Source organism: Salvelinus alpinus, chromosome 31 (genome assembly GCF_045679555.1).
Source record: "Salvelinus alpinus chromosome 31, SLU_Salpinus.1, whole genome shotgun sequence".
NCBI lineage: Eukaryota > Metazoa > Chordata > Actinopteri > Salmoniformes > Salmonidae > Salvelinus > Salvelinus alpinus.
This window is the reverse complement of record NC_092116.1, coordinates 13636630-13657868: the sequence shown is the minus strand read 5'-3', so window position 1 is coordinate 13657868 and position 21239 is coordinate 13636630. Positions and strand designations below refer to the sequence as shown.

Genomic DNA, 21239 nt, shown 5'->3' with positions numbered 1-21239 from the left:
CTGGGGGGCTGTAAAAATGCTGTACCAAGCTCTGCAGTGGGCCGGTAGGAAGTAATCGCTCACGGGATGGAGGTTATTTGCTGCGGGCTTTACGAGTGTAAACAGACAATCAACTAATGTAAGATTTGGGGGTGCAACACAAACTCTTTTATTTGGAGAGAAAATGAGGTTTCCCCTCTATTTGTTGTTCCACACTGCTTAAAGAGTCACTCTCTCATCCTACCAGGAACGTAATGAGGCGAACACAGAGGGTGGTCGTACTTCTGTTTTTCTTTCCCTGAAGGTCCAAGAGATCACCGCTGGCAACATTAATCAACATTAACGTTGACGTGTTTTGCTCCATCTCTTTGTTGAACACAAAGGAAATGATCAGTTTTTATAAATGAATAACTATGGCAACACAACTGGGGACGCAAATCAGTGGAGACCGCAGTGAACTAGTATCCATCCACCGATTGCCTTACATCGTTTCCATAGAGATGATTACTTCATACGGAGAAGAGAAGAGGGAGATGATCTTCCTCTCTAAATATGAAAGAACACGCCCCTTTTTGAGTGTACAAGGCATTTTTGTGTTTGTTTATTTGGGTGTGTGTGTGTGTGTGTGTCTGTGTATATACAGTGTACGTGTGCGCCTGAGTCTCTGTGTGTGGCAGGAGGGACAGAAAACAAGAGTGGGAGTGAGGGAGAGGGAAAGAGAGAGGGTGTGCAACAGAATGAAATATGTGGGAGATGGAGAGTGGAAGAGAGAGAATGGGGAATGTGCGAGACAGCACGTTGAAAAAATGAACAAGGACATGAGAGGACTGGAGTTGAAACGGGCGAGAAAACAGAATGTACAAGAGAGGTCGAGACGTCCAGAGGGAGAGAGAGGAAGAGAGAGGAAGAGGGAGAGAGCAAAACCCAAAGTGAGTGAGAGCAATAGTTGCTGAGAAAGAGTAGGACTGTGTCCAAATGGCAGCCTATTTACTGCATAGTGCACTCATTTTGACGAGAGCCCTATGGGCCCTGTTCAAAAGTAGTGCACTATAATAGGGTGCCACTGGGAATGGGTCAGCCAATGGAAACTAGGAAAGTTAACAAAACTCCCTTAGCTCTATCCCATAAATGCGCTGCATGGTCATTCCGACGTCTGCAGTGGCCGTATAGCATTTACGGTGATACGGCCCCTGCAGAAGTCAGGGCATTCATGCTTCTTGCACTTGGCAGAACAGCACAGAGCTGATGTGAAGGAAGTCGTGTTTATACAGGACCTCCCGCCCCCACCTCCCGTCAACCAATCATGTCAATGTGGAGCTATATGGAGCCATCTGCATTGTTAAAAATGTAAAAGGCGCACGACGATGTGGTATGGAACTCAGTTTGTGTGTGTGTGTGTGTGTGTGTGTGTGTGTGTGTGTGTGTGTGTGTGTGTGTGTGTGTGTGTGTGTGTGTGTGTGCTAACAGCCAGTGGCTCCTCCTCACCTGTATCCGTTTAGGAAGGCCTCCCCCCCGGAGATGGAGATGTCCCCCGTCAGCATCTTGAAGGTGGTGGTTTTTCCTGCCCCGTTAATCCCCAGAAGTCCAAAGCACTATTAAAAAACACACACACACACACACACACACACACACACACACACACACACACACACACACACACACACACACACACACACACACACACACACACACACACACACACACACACACACACACACACACACACACACACACACACACACACACACACACACAGAGAGAGAGTGGAGCCCTCATTAACAAAGAACATTGGATGAAGAGATCCAAGACTTCCAATGGAGCATCTCATTACGGAACAAAAACCATTGGACGAAGATGATTCAAAGAACAAGATGCTCTACTCTACCATAACCCTTTATTGATGTAAAGGTATTGGTTGTAGATAATGGAGTGTGAATCATTTCTGACTGATCCAATAAATGGATTCAGTCATTCAACATACATGATTGGAATAGCACTTTTGGTACTAGCCTGTTGACTTACTTAACATATAATCGTATGGTATGCCAGCAGCATACCACCCTGCATACCACTGTTGGCTTGCTTCTGAAGCTAAGCAGGGTCGGTCCTGGTCAGTCCCTGGATGGGAGACCAGATGCTGCTGGAAGTGGTGTTGGAGGGCCAGTAGGAGGCACTCTTTCCTCTGGTCTAAAAAAAAATATCCCAATGCCCCAGGGCAGTGATTGGGGACACTGCCCTGTGTAGGGTGCCGTCTTTCGGATGGGACGTTAAACGGGTGTCCTGACTCTCTGAGGTCATTAAAGATCCCATGGCACTTATCGTAAGAGTAGGGGTGTTAACCCCGGTGTCCTGGCTAAATTCCCAATCTGGCCCTCAAACCATCATGGTCACCTAATAATCCCCAGTTTATAATTGGCTCATTCATCCCCCTCCTCTCCCCTGTAACTATTCCCCAGGTCGTTGCTGCAAATGAGAATGTGTTCTCAGTCAACTTACCTGGTAAAATAACGGTAAAAAAAAATAAAAAAATTGTTTGTGCTGTAGGAACTGTGTGTCGTAAGAGGCAGTGCCTGCGTCACCGTGTCAATATTATCTGAGTTATCCACACATTGAAACAAAACAAATTGACAGGAATTTATGTACACAAATACATATGACCGTTCAGTGTCTTACATTAGGAATACCACTCATACATTCAACTGTCCACATGTGACAAACACATTAAGATGCAAAACACACACACCACTCACCTCAATCCCCCACTACAGCCACCCCCCCACATACAAACACACCAGAGCATTCTGAACCCCATTTCCCCTTCTTTCCCTAACCACTTATCATAACACTTCTTCCTCTTCTTCTCTCTCTGACAGAGCCCTCCTCTTCTTCTCTCTCTGACAGAGCCCTCTTCTTCTTCTCTCTCTGACAGAGCCCTCTTCTTCTTCTTTCCCTGACAGAGCCCTCTTCTTCTTCTCTCTCTGACAGAGCCCTCTTCTTCTTCTTTCTCTGACAGAGCCCTCTTCTTCTTCTTTCTCTGACAGAGCCCTCTTCTTCTTCTTTCTCTGACAGAGCCCTCTTCTTCTTCTCTCTCTGACAGAGCCCTCTTCTTCTTCTCTCTCTGAAGTTTCTACCCACCCTACCTTACCTAACCTAGCATACCCTACTAACCCAACCTAACCTACAGTACCTACCCACCCTACCTTACCTAACCTAGCATACCCTACTAACCCAACCTAACCTACAGTACCTACCCACCCTACCTAACCTAGCATACCCTACTAACCCAACCTAACCTACAGTACCTACCCACCCTACCCTACCTAACCTAGCATACCACACGTACCCAACCTATCCGACAGTACCTACCCACCTACCCACCCTACCTAACCTAGCATACCCCACTTACCCAACCTAACCTACAGTACCTACCCACCCTACCCTACCTAACCTAGCATACCCCACGTACCCAACCTATCCGACAGTACCTACCCACCCTACCTAACCTAGCATACCCCACTTACCCAACCTAACCTACAGTACCTACCCACCTACCCACACTACCTAACCTAGCATACCCCACTTACCCAACCTAACCTACAGTACCTACCCACCCTATCCTACCCTACTTACCCAACCTACATTAACCACAGTACCTACCCACCCTACCCTACCTAACCTAGCATACCCTACTTACCCAACCTAACCGACAGTACCTACCCACCCTACCCTACCTAACCTAGCATACCTTACTTACCCAACCTAACCGAGAGTACCTATCCACCCTACCCTAGCATACCCAACTTACCCAACCTAACCGACAGTACCCACACACCCTACCCTACTTAAAATAGCACACCCGACTTACCCAACCTACATTAACCTACAGTATCTACCCACCCTACCAAACCTAGCATACCCTACTTACCAAACCTAACCGACAGTACCTACCCACCCTACCCTACCAAACCTAGCATACCCTACTTACACAACCTACATTAACATACAGTATCTACCCACCCTAACCTACAGTATCTACCCACCCTACCAAACCTAGCATACCCTACTTACCAAACCTAACCGACAGTAGCTACCCACCCTACCCTACCTAACCTAGCATACCCCACTTACCCAACCTACAGTACCTACCCACCCACCCTACTCTAACTAACCTAGCATACCTTACCTACAGTACCTACACACCCTGCCTAACCTAGCATACTCTACTTACCCAACCTACAGTACCTACCCACCCACCCTACTCTAACTAACCTAGCATACCCTACCTACATGAACCTACAGTACCTACCCTAACATAACTAACCTAGCATACCCTACCTACAGTAGCTACCCTAACCTAACTAACCTAGCATACCCTACCTACATTAACCTACAGTACCTACCCTAACCTAACTAACCTAGCATACCCTACCTACATTAACCTACAGTACCGACCCTAACCTAACTAACCTAGCATACCCTACCTACATTAACCTACAGTACCGACCCTAACCTAACTAACCTAGCATACCCTACCTACATTAACCTACAGTACCGACCCTAACCTAACTAACCTAGCATATCCTACCTACATTAACCTACAGTACCGACCCTAACCTAACTAACCTAGCATACCCTACCTACATTAACCTACAGTACCGACCCTAACCTAACTAACCTAGCATACCCTACCTACATTAACCTACAGTACCGACCCTAACCTAACTAACCTAGCATACCCTACCTACATTAACCTACAGTACCGACCCTAACCTAACTAACCTAGCATACCCTACCTACATGAACCTACAGTACCGACCCTAACATAACTAACCTAGCATACCCTACCTACATTAACCTACAGTACCGACCCTAACCTAACTAACCTAGCATACCCTACCTACATTAACCTACAGTACCTACCCTAACCTAACTAACCTAGCATACCCTACCTACATTAACCTACAGTACCGACCCTAACCTAACTAACCTAGCATACCCTACCTACATTAACCTACAGTACCTACCCTAACCTAACTAACCTAGCATACCCTACTTACCTAAACAACATTAACCTAGAGTACCTACCCACCCTACCCTACCTAACCTAGCATACCCTACTTACCCAACCTAACCTAGAGTACATACCCACCCTACCCTACCTAACCTAGCATACCCTACCTACCCAACCCAACCGACAGTACCTACCCACCCTACACTACCTAACCTAGCATACCTTACTTACCCAACCTAACCTACAGTACCTACCCACCCTACACTACCTAACCTAGCATACCATACTTACCAAACCTACATTAACCTACAGAACCTACCTACCTACCCACCCTACCCAACCTAACCTAACCTAACCTACTTACCCAACCTACAGTACCTACCCAGTCTACCCTACCTAACCTAGCATACCCTACTTACCAAACCTACATTAACCTACCCACCCTACCCTACATAAGATAGCACACCCTACTTACCCAATCTACATTAACCTACAGTACCTACCCACCCTACCTAACCTAGCATACCCTACCTACCCAATTTAACTGACAGGACCTACCCACCCTACCCTACCTAACCTAGCATACCCTACTTACCCAACCTAACCTACAGTACCTACCCACCCTAGCATACCCTACTTACCCAACCTAACCTATAGTACCTACCTACCCATCCTACCTAACCTAGCATACCCTACTTACCCAACCTACATTAACCTACAGTACCTACCCACCCATCCTAACCTACAGTACCTACCCAACCTACCTCACACACTAACCACCCTGCCCAACCTAACCTACCCAACGAACCATTGAGTTTATCGATCCATTCTTGTTTCCCAACCCTGTCCTGTGAAAGTGTGGTGGCAAGACGAAGCTGGGGTGTAAATAATGCATGAAACAAACTATGAGATTCAGTCATATTCCGCTGGCATTTACATTCAGTTTGGCGTAAACAGGGCGAGGAGAACACACCCCTCCGCACGGGTACGTGTCAGCATCGGAGATCCTGTTGAAATCAAAGAGTTCTGGGATGTGAGTGTTTGTGTATGAGAGCGAGAGAACGAGAGAGAAAGCGGAAGAGAAAGTATTGAGCATGAGATGGATCAGGGATTTTTTCCCTTGGTATCAACTTATTTGTGTGTGTGTGTGTGTGTGTGTGTGTGTGTGTGTGTGTGTGTGTGTGTGTGTGTGTGTGTGTGTGTGTGTGTGTGTGTGTGTGTGTGTGTGTGTGTGTGTGTGTGTGTGTTCGGCTCACCTCTGCGGCTGGAACGCCCACACACACCCTGTCCACAGCAGGAATCTTCTTCCCCGAGTACACCTGCAAGGAACATACGGCATAATTAATCAGAAGGGGGTAAGAGGCGAGGGAACGAGAAGCCTCCCCTCTCTGGACACGGATCCCAATGGCATTCTATTCCCTATACAGTGCAGTACATTTGGCCAGAGCCCAAGTAGTGGACTAATAAGTAGGGTGCCATTAGGAAAGCAGTCCTAGCCTCAGGTGGAGTCTGCTACTCACTACACTCTGTTTATATTCATTATGCCTCAGATAAAAATAACCTTCATCAACTAGTATTTCTTGTACACCACCTATCATGTCATTCAGTCCATCTTACTTTTTCTTGCATGCCCCAAACGCAATAAGTTGGTTTGCCATTCAAAACAATATAATTACCCCTGCCCCTCCCCACAAAAAGCCCAATCGTAGCCTATTACCACTTTCAAAAACAAAGAGACATGGGGCTGCTTATAGTTGCTTAAAATCACATGACGCACACCAGATGAGGTCATCAGTGTCTCCGGGTGATGTCATCGGAAACACGTATCTTCTATCGTTTTGACTACAAGACATAGAAACCCGTCGTTTTCACGTGGTGCTGGAGATGCTGAATTTGATGTTGAAAAAAGGGTAGTTTCTCTTTAATGCACATAACATAAGACAGTGGATAAAAGTGTGAAATAAGAACATTAGACTGCATACTTGGGCCTATGGGGCCATCTGAGGCTCAGTCAGGGGTGAACTTAGTGATTGGGAAGCCCCCAGGCAGAGGCTAGTCTGAGGCCTGATGGTACTGTAAGTCTACCACTGGGCTCAGTAACCCATTGACAGTTTACACGGAGAGTACAACAGTTTGGTATTCTCCGTAGGATTCCGACTCCTGCCTAGATCTTGTAGAAAACTGCAGATGAGAATGTGTCTGGGTTTCACTGCTCCTAGCCTGCAAACTAACTCTCCATTTGGTGTTGGAATTTAAATGTAACCGTTTTTTCTTCTTCTTCCCGAGCAAATATCAAATCTCAGCCGCAGAGGTGCAGCCCAAGCAGGCTACTCACTCACCTTCCTCCAGCAAGTCAAAATTCTCGAGTCGGGCATCAGGCGCTGCTGTTGCGAGTAGCGGTAAACAAACCGACACTTAGACCAGTAAAATGGGTGCGGGAGTGTACAAATAACCGAGCAATTGTCAACAAAATGAAGCACTTAGCATGTCAAGCAACATTTCCACCTCGGGCCGACCACGAGGAGCGAGTTTGAAGTGGTTTCAAAGGGAAGTTAGATGTATTTTTCGGTGTAAGAAAAAAAACAGAATCTTGACAAGGTTCTTGGCAGGTCTGGCAATTGAGATCTCATTCAGCACTCGACAGGAAGGACGGACGCAGCTCTACACTCCTTGGGGGATGAATTCCAGGATAATTGTGTCATTTGTATTTCTGTCTACCTCTTCTCAGGTCTGAATCATACAACCCTAGGTAAGAGACCCACGGGGGCATAATGGCATACTGTAATGACATCATTATGGTCGATAATTGATGTCTGCTCTGGTTGTAAAGAAGTCGGGGACCTAACGCACGTCAAATGCTCTGCTGGTCTATCTGTCTGCCAGCCAGCCTGTCTGTCTGCCCATCCATCTATGTCTATCCATCTACAGTATTTATATCTACAGAATCTATCTATAGTATTTATAGCTATATCTATGTGTCTCTGGATTTTCCTCTGACCAGCCCTTTCCTATCCATGTAATGCAGGTGCTATGCGTTAGTAGTACAATGGATATGAGGAGTAAATGCATGTTTTATGTTCACTTCCTGGTCATTGCTACGTTAAAATGAGTATATGACTGTGGGCAGGCCAGGGTATGTTAAAAGTGTGCATGAGCCTACTCTCTGGATTTATGAGACACCTTTACAATTCCATTCATCTTTGGAAGAAGGTACTTGAATATTGGGCCATGAAACACCTACTTACAGCAAGTCTTTCTCTTCCTGGTCAGTGTGTGTATTCGGAGCCGTGCCAATGGGGCCAAAATTAAGTTACAACCTTTTGGTGCAGTGAAACACTTGGTTTGGAAGTAAATGATTAAGAATCAACTTTAACTGCGCTCTAGTAGCCAACCCTTCCCCACTCTTTCAACGGAGGTGTTCCAAGTGGTACCCTATTCCCTTTATAGTGCACTACTTGACAAGGGCTCTGGTAAAAAGCAGTGCACTATATAGGGGAATAGTGTGCCATTTGAGATGCAGACACTGCAACCTCGACAACAAGAGCCCCCCCAGCGCCAGTTCAAGCCTGACAAACAACAATGTCTTATTCATCGCCGTGATAGTGTGTCAAATGTGCACCATGTTTGCTTAAAAGTCCTGGGGGCATGCACTATTGTTGGGGACTTGGAAATGCTACTTCCCTGGATTGCATGCTACTTTGGGGTTAGCGTGCTGCGCCACAGCACAGGTACAACACTAGTAGACACGGGTGGAAGAAGCAAAATGTCCTATCCTAACAAGCATCATAGCTGTCGAGGTGGTGGCGAGGGGGGGCCAGTTAATCAGATGCTGCTCGACGGACCACACACATACACACACGGTTTAGAGAGAGCAAGGATTTTCTGTATTTTGTGACCCCAAAGCTGGGGTCACAAGCCTGGCTGGGAGACACAACACAAAGGGCTAAACTAGTGCTTAACTTTTTCGTGAAACACATGATATTAAAGAGACGTTACACTTTCAAATCAAAGTATGTCAGACCTTTTCAGACCTCGAAACTATTCTAATGTCAAAATGAAATCACGTCCCACAACATCGACATTAGTCTACTTTTGAGGTCTGAAACCTTCTGACTAACTTGAATGTATTTGTGAAATGTCTCTAAGTTGCTGTTGTTGTATTAACATCCTGTCACACGGCACTTCAGTAATTGAAATATCCCAGTAAACAGTGTGAACAATGGACACCCCTCGCACACAAATGACACATCACATGAATATTTGATTAATCACCAGAAATAATTCTAAATGTAATTATATCAAAACGGTCAAATCAAAATGCTACTAATCTCACAGTATTTATCTGCCAAACTCTGAGCTCACGTCCTAATATGGATACCGTATTCACATGACTCCTATAACATCAAACAGGCGGTGCGGCATAAGAACATTTCTCTCCTAGTTTCTGAGTGACTGGAAGGTCACGGTAACAGCGCGGGCGTGTTAGTGCTAACTGGCGGACGTGCTGTCATAACGGACCCCATCGATTACGCCGCCGCGGTAACAGCTAAACCGGAGGTTAAACTAACCCATGAGGCCGCCGCAGCCGTTGTTGTGAGGTAAATGGTTCTTCCTGAGTGAAGGAAGAGAAGGAGGAGGAGGCATCTGACAGATGATTGATGGGCTGTCAATCGCTTGAGAGACATGCTCAGATTTATGGCGAGACCAAGGCGGTGCGGCGGTTGAGGTGGCGCACTCATTGATCAATTCGTTATCTGCGCTCTATGGCTGGATTGCACCAGTTGTGGTGGGAGGCGATGGGAGCACTCTCTGTATCTTCCAACCGATATAAATCAAATCATGTGTTGAGGCACCTTGAAGAGCTTTGTGGTTTTGTGTCGTTCTCCGCATGTTTCAGTGTCACTGTCAGTACTACAAGAGCGAACCCAAAAACAGATGCATGACAACAAAACGGATGGGTCTATAATTGAAACTTGATAGGAAGGTACAGCGGTACTCTGCTGTTGTGACGCTCACCACTTCCTGTCTGACAAGGGATGTCATAAAGGTGAACTGTACTGTACATACAGTTGAAGTCAGAAGTTTACATACACCTTAGCCAAATACATTTAAACTCAGTTTTTCACAATTCCTGACATTTAATCCTAGTACAAATTCCCTGTCTTAGTTCAGTTAGGATCACCATTTTATTTTAAGAATGTGAAATGTCAGAATAATAGTAGAGAATTATTTATTTCAGCTTTTATTTATTTTCATTACATTCCCAGTCGGTCAGACGTTTACATACACTCAATTAGTATTTGGTAGCATTGCCTTTAAATTGTTTAACTTGGGTCAAACGTTTCGGGTAGCCTTCCCCAAGCTTCCCATAATAAGTTGGGTGAATTTTGGCCCAGTCCTCCTGACACAGCTGGTGTAACTGAGTCAGGTTTTTAGGCCTCCTTGCTCACACACGCTTTTTCAGTTCTGCCCACAAATTATCTATAGGATTGAGGTGAGGGCTTTGTGATGGCCACTCCAATACCTTGACTTTGTTGTCCTTAAGCCATTTTGCCACGACTTTGGAAGTATGCTTGGGGTCATTGTCCATTTGGAAGACTCATTTGCGACCAAGCTTTAACTTCCTGACTGATGTCTTGAGATGTTGCTTCAATATATCCACATAATTTTCCTGCTTCATGATGCCATCTATTTTGTGAAGTGCACCAGTCCCTCCTGCAGCAAAGCACCCACACAGCGTGATGCTGCCACCCCCGTGCTTCGTGGTTGGGATGGTGTTCTTCAGCTCGCAAGCCTCCCCCTTTTTCCTCCAAACATAACGATGGTCAGTATGGCCAAACAGTTCTATTGTTGTTTCATCAGACCAGAGGACTTTTCTCCAAAAAGTATGATCTTCGTCCCCATGTGCAGTTGCAAATCGTAGTCTGACTTTTTTTATGGCGGTTTTGGAGCAGTGGCTTCTTCCTTGCAGAGCGGCCTTTCAGGTTATGTCGATATTGGACTCGTTTTACTGTGGATAAAGATACTTTTCTACCTGTTTCCTCCAGCATCTTCACAAGGTCCTTTGCTGTTGTTCTGGGATTGATTTGCACTTTTTGCACCAAAATACGTTCAACTCTAGGAGACAGAACACGTCTCCTTCCTGAGCGGTATGACGGCTGCGTGGTCCCATGGTGTTTATACTTGCGTACTATTATTTGTACAGATGAACGTGGTACCTTCAGACGTTTGGAAATTGCTCCCAAGGATGAACCAGACTTGTGGAGGACTACAATTTTTTTCAGAGGTCTTGGCTGATTTCTTTTGATTTTCTCATGATGTCAAGCAAAGAAGCACTAAGTTTGAAGGTAGACCTTGAAATACATCCTCCAATTGACTCAAATGATGTCAAATAGCCTATCAGAAGCTTCTAAAGCCATGACATCATTTTCTGGAATTTTCCAAGCTGTTTAAAGGCACAGTAAACTTCTGACCCACCAGAATTGTGATACAGTGAATAATAAGTGAAATAATCTGTCTGTAAACAATTGTTGGAAAAATGACTTGTGTCATGCACAAAGCAGATGTTCTAACTGACTTGCCAAAACTATAGTTTGTTAACAAGAAATTTGTGGAGTGGTTGAAAAACGAGTTTTAATGACTCCAACCTAAGTGTATGTAAACTTCCGACTTCAACTGTAGCTCTAAGCTAACTTATCACAGGTTACAGAATGTGAAACAAGACGAGACCTTATGAAGTTACTTTGTCTGCTGTGGGCGGCAATACATCATCCAGTCCCAACTGCTTTTTTCAAAGCTAGATCGTTAATTACCTCGGAGTGTGAGTGAGTGTATCCGTGAGAGATTGAGAGGGGGAAAGATTGAGTGGGTGAGATGGCGCGAGATGACAAGGGAGGGTTTGAAGAGACGTCAAGTTTGGACAGATGTCGACGGAGGGCTGTTTGCCACGGAGACGCTTCCTGCCGCCACGAGCTCGAGAGAAGAACATCTGGCCTCGGCCAGAGTGTTAATCTGGGCGTGATTAAGTGGCCTCCGATACCCGGCATGCCGTGCAGCACTCGCATGCTCACTTGCCGAAAAAACTTTGAGGGAGGGGGGGACGAGAGTTGTTGGGCTTAGCGGCATAGCGAGAGAGAGAGAGAGAGCGAGAGCGAGAGAGAGATCTCATCAGTGTTGCCTCACAGAATATCCATACCCCTCCCTTCCTTCACACACTTCTCCCCACACTCCCAATGTGTCCGTGGAGTGTGGAGTGACTACAGCTGCACCTCGCCAGCCTGCAGCATACTGTGACAGATTAACGACACCCAAGAATGAAAGGAAAGGGAGGAGGATACCAACAGACACAGCGGGGGGAAACGTTCAGAACTTCAGAATATTGCAGATAGAAATGTAGCAAAGAAACCTGTCATTTGCTACATAACAGGAAATATAGTATACACTTACTTACTTTCTTGTGTTCTTCTTATTTCTTATTTTTATGTCTCGTGTGTTTTTGTTCTACCTTATGTTATTTTTAGTATTACATTGTTATAGATTACTGCATTGTTGGGGTTACAGCTGGCATGAAAGTCATTTCACTGTGCATTGAACATTGAACAGTGACATTGAAACTTGAAATCATATTTGTTAGATTTTTTGTAATGTCCTGAACAGACCCTAGGCCTTGAGCATTGAGGCCCCTGGATCATATTCACTAGGAATAAAACAGAAGCACAAAGGCTGAAACTGAGAGGGACTACCTGATCTTGTCCAATAAGAAAACACTTCCTGTTTTCCATTGGGAAATGTTTCGCTACAGTATGGCACTAATGAATATAACCGTGATGTTGCTACCACTAAGTGTGGTAGTAAACGGTGGTACTGTACCTTAGAAAGATCGCAGATTCTCAACAGGTCTTTCTCTGAGCCACCTTTATGGATGCGTGCACGCTCCCGTGCCACGTCCACATCTTCGTCCTCCTTGGAGAATGACTCTCCAGAAATCAGTCTGGAGAAAAAGAAGGATTCAAAAACACAACCCACACACTCACCACAATCCCACAAAGCCAACAATACAAATCCCAAATGATGACCACCTGTTAATACACTACATGATCAAAAGTATGTGGACACCTGCTCGTCAAACATCTAATTTCAATATCATGGGCATTAATATGGAGTTGGTCCCCCTTTGCTACTATAACAGCCTCCACTACTCTGGGAAGGCTTTCCACTAGATGTTGGAACATTATTGCAGGGACTTGCTTCCATTCAGCCACAAGAGCATAAGTGAGGTCGGGCAGTGATGTTGGGCGATTAGGCCTGGCTCGCAGTTTGCGTTCCAATTCATCTCAAAGGTGTTTGATGGGGTTGAGGTCAGGGCTCTGTGCAGGCCAGTCAAGTTCTTCCACACCGATCTATACAAACTATATCTGTATGGACTTAGTTTTGTGCACGGGGGAATTGTCATGCTGAAACAGGAAAGGGCTTTCCCCAAACTGTTGCCACAAAGTTGGAAGCACAGAATCGTCAAGAATGTTATTGTATACCATAGCATTAAGATTTCCCTTCACTGGAACTAAGGGGCCCGAACCATGAAAAACAGCCCCAGACCATTATTCCTCCTCCATCAAACTTTACAGTTGGCACTACGCATTGGGGCAGGTAGTGTTCTCCTGGCATCCACCAAACACAGATTTGTCCATCAGACAAATGTTGAAGCATGATTCATCACACTTCATCAGAATACGTTTCCACTGCTCCAGAGTCCAATGGCGGTGAGCTTTACAACACTTCAGCCGACTCTTGGCATTGCGCATGGTGATCTTAGGCTTGTGTCCGGCTGCTCGGCCATGGAAACCTATTTCATGAAGCTCCTGGCTAACAGTTCTTGTGCCAGAGGCAGTTTGGAACTCGGTACTGAGTGTTGCAACTGAGGACAGACAATTTTTACGCCCTCCACGCTTCAGCACTCGGCGGTCCCATTCTGTGAGCTTGTGTGGCCTACCACTTCGTTGCTGAGCCGCTGTTGCTCCTAGACGTTTCCACTTCACAATAACATCACTTACAGTTGACTGGGACAGCTCTCTTAGGGCAGACATTTGACAAACTGACTTGTTGGAAAGGTGGCATCCTATGACAGTGCCGCTTTGAAATTCACTGAGCTCTTCAGTGAGGCCATTCTACTGCCAATGTTTGTCTATGGAGATGGCATGGCTGTGTGCTCAATTTTATGCACCTGTCAGCAATGGGCGTGGCTGAAATAGCCGAATCCACTTATTTGAAGGGCTGTCCATAAACTTTTGAATATATAGTGTATATCCTAAATGTTTTTCACTAATGGGAGAATTAGTTTACATTTTCACAATAAAATACAATTTTATTAATGGAGATACTTGCTTCTACACCTGCATTGCTTGCTGTTTGGGGTTTTAGGCTGGGTTTCTATACAGCACTTTGAGATATCAGCTGATGTAAGATGGGCTATATAAATACATTTGATTTGAAACATAATTACGAACCAAAGTTATTATTATTCTACTCTTGCCTGGGTTTGTAGCAGAACTTATACTGGATAAGGAGAGTGATGGTGAACATGACTGCCCCCTGGATGGCCATGGCACACAGGTTCTTCCCCACCATGTCCCAGCTGAGGGGGTCCTGGTAACGGTCTTCCCCTGGGGGAGACAAAAAACACAGTTCTTCATCAAGAGAAACATAATGTTTGTAACTGCTGTGTATCATAATCACGTCAGGTGGGTGTCACTGGAACTCAATGGTAATGGTCTAAATCTCAGCGGCTCAGAACCACTGACTGACACTCATAGAACTGCCTTCCACCGTAATCAGTGGGAGACATCTGAACAAATGCACTTTATTCTAAATGGGAGCCCTTTCACTAATATAGATGTTTGTTTAAAGCTGACAGCAACTGACTATCTCTCTCTCCTCCCTATTTCTCCCTCTCTGTGCTGGAGGGATGATGGACAGAAACGGAAGTGTTCAGTCTCATTCTCCAGCAAATAGGCCCTTTCCAGACTAGCCTTTTAAGTTGTGATTGCTTTCCTCATTACATTTTTCGCTGCAAATGATTCTCTAACGGCTATTCCTTGCCACATCTATTCCCCAGATAAAGCCTTTGCTCCAGCCATTCATGTGTCTCGCTGCCTCTAAATCTCCCCTGTGTACATATTCCCTTTTGTTTCTACATTTTGTGTTGAGAACGAAGGGCTACGGTCGCGTTATTGGTCAAATGTAAGTCCCCCTAAGGGACTAAAAGCTGCTATTTGGTAATGATGTAGCAACACATAAGAAGTGTACTGCAAAAGGCACTATGTAACGGTATGAAGAAGATGGTGTGAAAGCATTGTATAAGTAGAGGACTGCTTTTAAAGTAGCTGAGCTATTGGTGCTTGGCTAATCTTAAACCCAAAACGTGCACTACCAAATGTTACATTAGTATGTAGCAAGTGGAAAGTTTGCACCTGTTATTCTGAATAAAATATTGAAAGACAACACCAAAGCTAAAGCCATGACATCGTCCTTCTTTACAGCGTACTTTCTTTTCCTCGTACCACTCAGCTTCATTTGACCTTTCATCCTACCACTTACGTTTAATTCCATCTAGCTAGGAGGGGAACGCTTTGCACTGATTAACCTTTGTTCTTTGCTGTTACCCATAGTAATATAATACTACTAATAATAATATATGCCTTTTATCCAAAGCAATTTACAGTACAGTGAGTGCAAACATATACACTGAGTATACAAAACATAAAAAAAGGTGAAAGCTATGATCCCTTATTGATGTCACTGGTTAAATCCACTTCAATCAGTGTAGATGAAGGGGAGGAGACAGGTTAAAGAAGGAGTTTTAAGCCTTGAGACAATTGTGACATGGATTGTGTATGTTTGCCATTTAGTGGGTGAATGGGCTAGACAGAAGATTTAAGTGCCTTTGAACGGGGTAAGTGCCAGACGCACCCGTTTGTGTCGAGAACTGCAACGCTGCTGGGTTTTTCACGCTCAACAGTTTCCTGTGTGTATCAAGAATGCTCCACCACCCAAAGAACCTCCAGCCAACTTGACACAACTATGGGAAGAATTGGAGTCAACATGGGCCAGCATCCTTGTGGAACACTTTCAACACCTAGTAGAGTCCCTTCCCCAAAGAATTGAGACTGTTCTGAAGGCAAAAAACAGTTGTGGATGGACAACAATTTACAAATAAAATGTTTGATAACTGTCAATGTCATTTCGCAGTTTACTTGTTCATATTACAGTTATGAATTCAAATTTAAAATGGTAATGTGTAATTAAAAGTACAACGTGGGGCTCCCGGGTGGCGCAGTAGTCTAGGGCACTGCATCGTAGTGCTAGCTGTGCCACCAGAGACTCTGGGTTCGCGCCCAGGCTCTGTCGCAGCCGGCCGCGACCGGGAGGTCCGTGGGGCGACGCACAATTGGCCTAGGGTCGTCCGGGTTAGGGAGGGTTTGGCCGGTAGGGATATCCTTGTCTCATCGCGCACTAGCGACTCCTGTGGCGGGCAGGCGCAGTGCGCGCTAACCAGGTCGCCAGGTGCACGGTGTTTCCTCCGACACATTGGTGCGGCTGGCTTCCGGGTTGGATGCGCGCTGTGTTAAGAAGCAGTGCGGCTTGGTTGGGTTGTGTTTCGGAGGACGCATGGCTTTCGACCTTTGTCTCTCCCGAGCCCGTACGGGAGTTGTAGCGATGAGACAAGATAGTAACTACTAACAATTGGATACCACGAAATTGGGGAGAAAAGGTTAAAAAAAAATTAAGAAAGTACAACGTTATTCAGTTTGAGTGTAATGATAGTATACTGTATGTATAATATACTAAAAGACTGAAAAAAAACTATTCATTTAAAGTACAATTTTAATACGTGTGTTGAAGTGTAGTGATGGTATGCAGATATATAAGTTTGATTTGAATAGTTTCACCATCCTTCGATTTACTCCGGGATGCTCACCTAAGCTTTCATACAAGGTGGCCATAGCCTGGTTCTTGCCCATGTCGATGAGCCCTCGACCCAGACAGAAGTGTGGAAAAATCAGCAGCACCTGCTTCACAATACCATTGATTTTCGAGATGTTCTGTGGGAGAAAAAACACAAACAGAAAAACAACAACAATGCATTAGCGACGCATAAAAGACTAGAAAGACTGCAAGATATAAGGGCAGATTGTTATTAGGGGTGACACATGACAGAGAACCCGCTGGATGTGTCTGTGTTGCACCCACCAAGGCACGAGTCTGTCGAGTGACCTGAGGGAAGCAGCGGGTTTGGAACCGCCGGCGGCGGTAAAATAGTGTTCGTGGAGTCGAGTTTTCCAACACTCGCCAGATAATTAAAGCACATCATCCATGCTTGCTCATCAGTGGAGGCACACTGCGTGCTTGAGTGGGGCGCCAAATGACATGGAAATGAGCCTCGGCTTCTTGACTCGTTATTAAGGGGCACGCTTTCTCGCTCAGTGATGTCTCTCTCACCCGCGTAATGTGAGGGCAGGAACAGCTGCTCACACATACAGATGGAAACTTTCTCATCTCAAGCCCTGAGACGTTGAAAGATGAACACATTCAGAGTGATATACACACCCACTTCTCACTTTCCCACTTGCAATAAAATACAAACCTACAGGCACACAGTCACACTATCGCACAAATTCACAGTCATCTTATTGGCTGTTTAATTACTTAGGTTAGGCCCGTTCATATCTGGTCCTTCCTGATTAAGCCACCCCTCCTGAAATCCCTTCTCCTCCCTGTGGCTATACTGCGGAACGATGGCGCCTTTTAAAGCACACAAGCCCTAATTAATTAAATGAAGAAGGAATGAAAGACAGCCAGACTGCACTGACTACTACAACGCCAGTCTCAGCTCTCCACATCGCTTTCATTACAGAGGATTGAGGGAATAAAGAGAGGGGGGAGAGTGAATCAGAGGGATAGATGAATAGAGAGAGAATGAGAGAGATGGAGGAAAGATATTGCCACTTCTGCCTGTTCTAAAGCAAGGTTATGCATAATGCATACGTTTGGTCTCAGGATAGTCTTCAAAGACGCTAGCGTATATTGAGAAAAACCATAAATTCTCTGTTTCCTCTTTTGGTAGGCGAAAAGTGCGATGCATTTCTTAACATGGTGCAATGTGGGGCGGCAGATGAGAATGACAGATGGCACCTTATCGTTGTCAGATTTATTCATGGAGAGTTGTTGCTTTGCAATGTTTTCCTCTAGTTTGAGGAATGACATCAATGAAAGGATTTACTTGGTCTGCAACTCAATGACTTGTAGATTCAATCAATTGACTTGTAGATTTCAATCAACACACACTGTTTCTGCTATATTTTAAGCACAGGTGTGGTTTAGAGGCACTATCCAATGGCAATGTCCACAGAGAGCTTTTGCAGCATGTTGGATGTGAAGCAGTGAACACCTGTCATACAATCTTAGAAAAAAGGGTTCCAAAGGGGTTCTTCAACTGTCCCCATTGAAGAACCCTTTTTGGTTCCATGTAAGAACCCATTTGGAGAACCAAAAAGGGTTCTTCAATGGGGACAGCCGAAGAACCGTTTTAGGTTCTAGATAGCACCTTTTTTTCTAAGATAGTAGAGCAAACATTCAGGATGAGTTTAGCAGTACAGTTTTCCTTCATCTGTTATGGATGGAATTGGGATCTTTGGTCATGGATGGTAACTTACTACCGTCATCATTAAAACAAATTTGGTTTGGGACTTCATGTATGACGTCTGTGTATACAGCAGTAATAATGTAGCTCAACTTCAAGTAAATATGTTATCTTCTCCTAATGGACGAACTTAAGCTACAGATCAAAGGTTAGAGTTGGGAAGTCACAGCTAGTTTACATGCAGCAGTAATCTGAGCATTTCTGCCAGGGAGTAACTGTGCAGTCCGGGCCTAATTTCCCTGCAGGCAAGTGTGAATGCAAAACAAAAATACCTAATTGATTATGGTGCCACAGCTAACTCTCAAATGTCAAGCAATATGTCTGCCAATTCATTTCGGTCTTATTGGACTTCTACCTGTTTTCTCAAAGACTTAAGGACACGCTAGCCAACTAAAATGTCAAGCGTGATATCTTGGCTAATAATCTTGACATCCATATAATGTATTACATAGTTACTTTTTATTTTCAATGCTAAGAAGCTCAATTTGAATATATCTGGTCATATCAACACATTCTGGGCCCATTCCTACTGAACTATACGTGAAAGTGTTATTCATCATGGTCAAACTTCAAGAAGCTGGCAAAAGGCTAAAAGAGCCTGAAGTTAGAAACATAAGTGAATTGGAAACAATTAAATAATAAAAGCAAACCAATGACCTTGTGCAGCCGAGGGCCCATTTGTCACCGAGAAAGATTTGAAGAAATAGAGACCTAATTGGAGATCAATATGTGAAATAACAGATCTTCTCTCGACTGGGTGTTTATCAAGGAGATCAAAGAGGTTTTTAGGCAATGATGAAACGCTTGACAATTTTCTTCAAAGTTTGCGCTATATGCCCATAAATCATCTCTGAATGGGTTCTGAAGGGGGAAAATCTCCAAGGCTCTCGTCTGACCCATATTGCTATAGTGTTCATATTCCCCAAGCATCGCCTCCATCTTCACCGGAGGGACTTCCGAAAAGGAAAATATATGGCTGGAAGCGTCGTGGGGATTGCGACCGTTAGCTGATTTCTCAAACTATATGTGTAAAGGGAATTCAATTGAAACTTCATAATCAGTAATGTACAATACATCCCAAATGGAATGTAACATAGTACAGTACTGTATATACAAAAACACTATATTATACACTAAAAGTGTAGACAGCTGATAAACACACATTTTCCTGTATTTAAACACATATCCCTCCCCTCACCACCCACACACATCACTACGCCAAAGCATGTCACCTCAAAGCATATAGCTACATACACTACAATTAAACTACATCATGTCCCTGACTAATACAGCCCCATCGACTTCCTCCCTACCGACTCACTCTGCCTCTAACCTGGCCAGATCCATGCCCTACAGGCTTGTCTGAGTGGCTAGCGGCTGGTCTATTGACTCAGGTGCTGTCTCATGCATGCAAGGCAGGCTGCGATTGATGCGATGCTCAGGAAGCATGGGGGGGGGGGGGGGGGGATCTTCCATGCTCCCTCGCTCGGTCTCCAGATAAAACTGGGACATAAAGTACTAAATGTGATGCTGTAGTGTGCTTTGCTTTTGTCTCAAGATTTGGCTTTAAAAAAACAACAACATTCCCTATAGACTACCAGTCATCGTCCCATAGGGGGAGCTATTCACTTTGACCTTCAGTGGAGAAATAAATGGATGAAGAGAACTTCAACTATGCTGTTCCCATTTTAGCTATCGTCACAGCACAGGGTGGAAGCAAAGGAATAAAAGCATGAAAGCGTGGAAATAGAGACGACAGAGAAAGATTGAGCTGCCAGATATCTCGATACAACCTGTCGCGCTTAACTGTGTGTGTGTGTGTGGGGGGAGGGGGGGGGGTTGTGCATTCTTATCTACGTCGGCCATTTTGGCTCCTTTCTGTTCATCGGGTTCATCAGAACAGAACAGAGGAAATGTGGAAACCGACAACATCCCGGCATGTCGCAGCCTATTTTTCCAGGCGGTCCAACAGTGACAGTTCAACTCTGACAGTCGATTGGTAGGATAAGTGATGCATCAGTCCGGGACCGTGGCCAACTACAGGGCTCGTATCTGCATTGACATCCTCAGGAGTGATAGCTGGGCTGTTATTGTCCCCTGTCTGGCATGTCTCAATTGACCCTCAGAGCTACACTACACAGCAGGCTTTCCAATACACTAGGCAAATGCCCTTGACAAGGAAGAGCCTGGTAAGTCACTCTCACAAATTGTCAGTGACCGGCATGGGCTCCATTATTATTGCCAGAGCCCCTTATGAATGAGATTCGCCAAAACAATACTGATAAATATATGGGAAAACAAGTGACAACAAAAATATGATTTTGTTTGATGGGGAGGTTGTCAGCGAAAAGACAAACCAAAAACAAGTCAATGATGAACGAGCAATGACAATAATGAAATCTCTATGCAAACGAGGTTGTCTGATTATGTAAAAAGGAGACCGCCGACATTAAGCTGTGTCTGAGAAAGCAGAGAGGGTGGAGAGAAGATGAATGTTCAAAGGACAGGAGCATATGACAAAGTCAGTGAAGCCAAGATATTGCTCAGGTTGGA

The 21239-nt window shown here is 44.9% G+C and overlaps 1 protein-coding gene across 1 annotated transcript in view; it reads right to left on the bottom strand.

Moving 5' to 3' along the window:
- Nucleotides 1-21239, bottom strand: part of LOC139561288 (phospholipid-transporting ATPase ABCA1-like) — a 230979-nt gene that overhangs the window by 34495 nt on the left and 175245 nt on the right. The window contains exons 40-44 of the mRNA XM_071378277.1: nucleotides 16965-17088; nucleotides 14520-14649; nucleotides 12860-12980; nucleotides 6247-6309; nucleotides 1465-1571 (exon numbers count right to left, since the gene is read on the bottom strand). Coding sequence (XP_071234378.1) covers nucleotides 1465-1571; nucleotides 6247-6309; nucleotides 12860-12980; nucleotides 14520-14649; nucleotides 16965-17088 — 545 coding nt within the window. The remainder of the gene's footprint in view (nucleotides 1-1464; nucleotides 1572-6246; nucleotides 6310-12859; nucleotides 12981-14519; nucleotides 14650-16964; nucleotides 17089-21239) is intronic.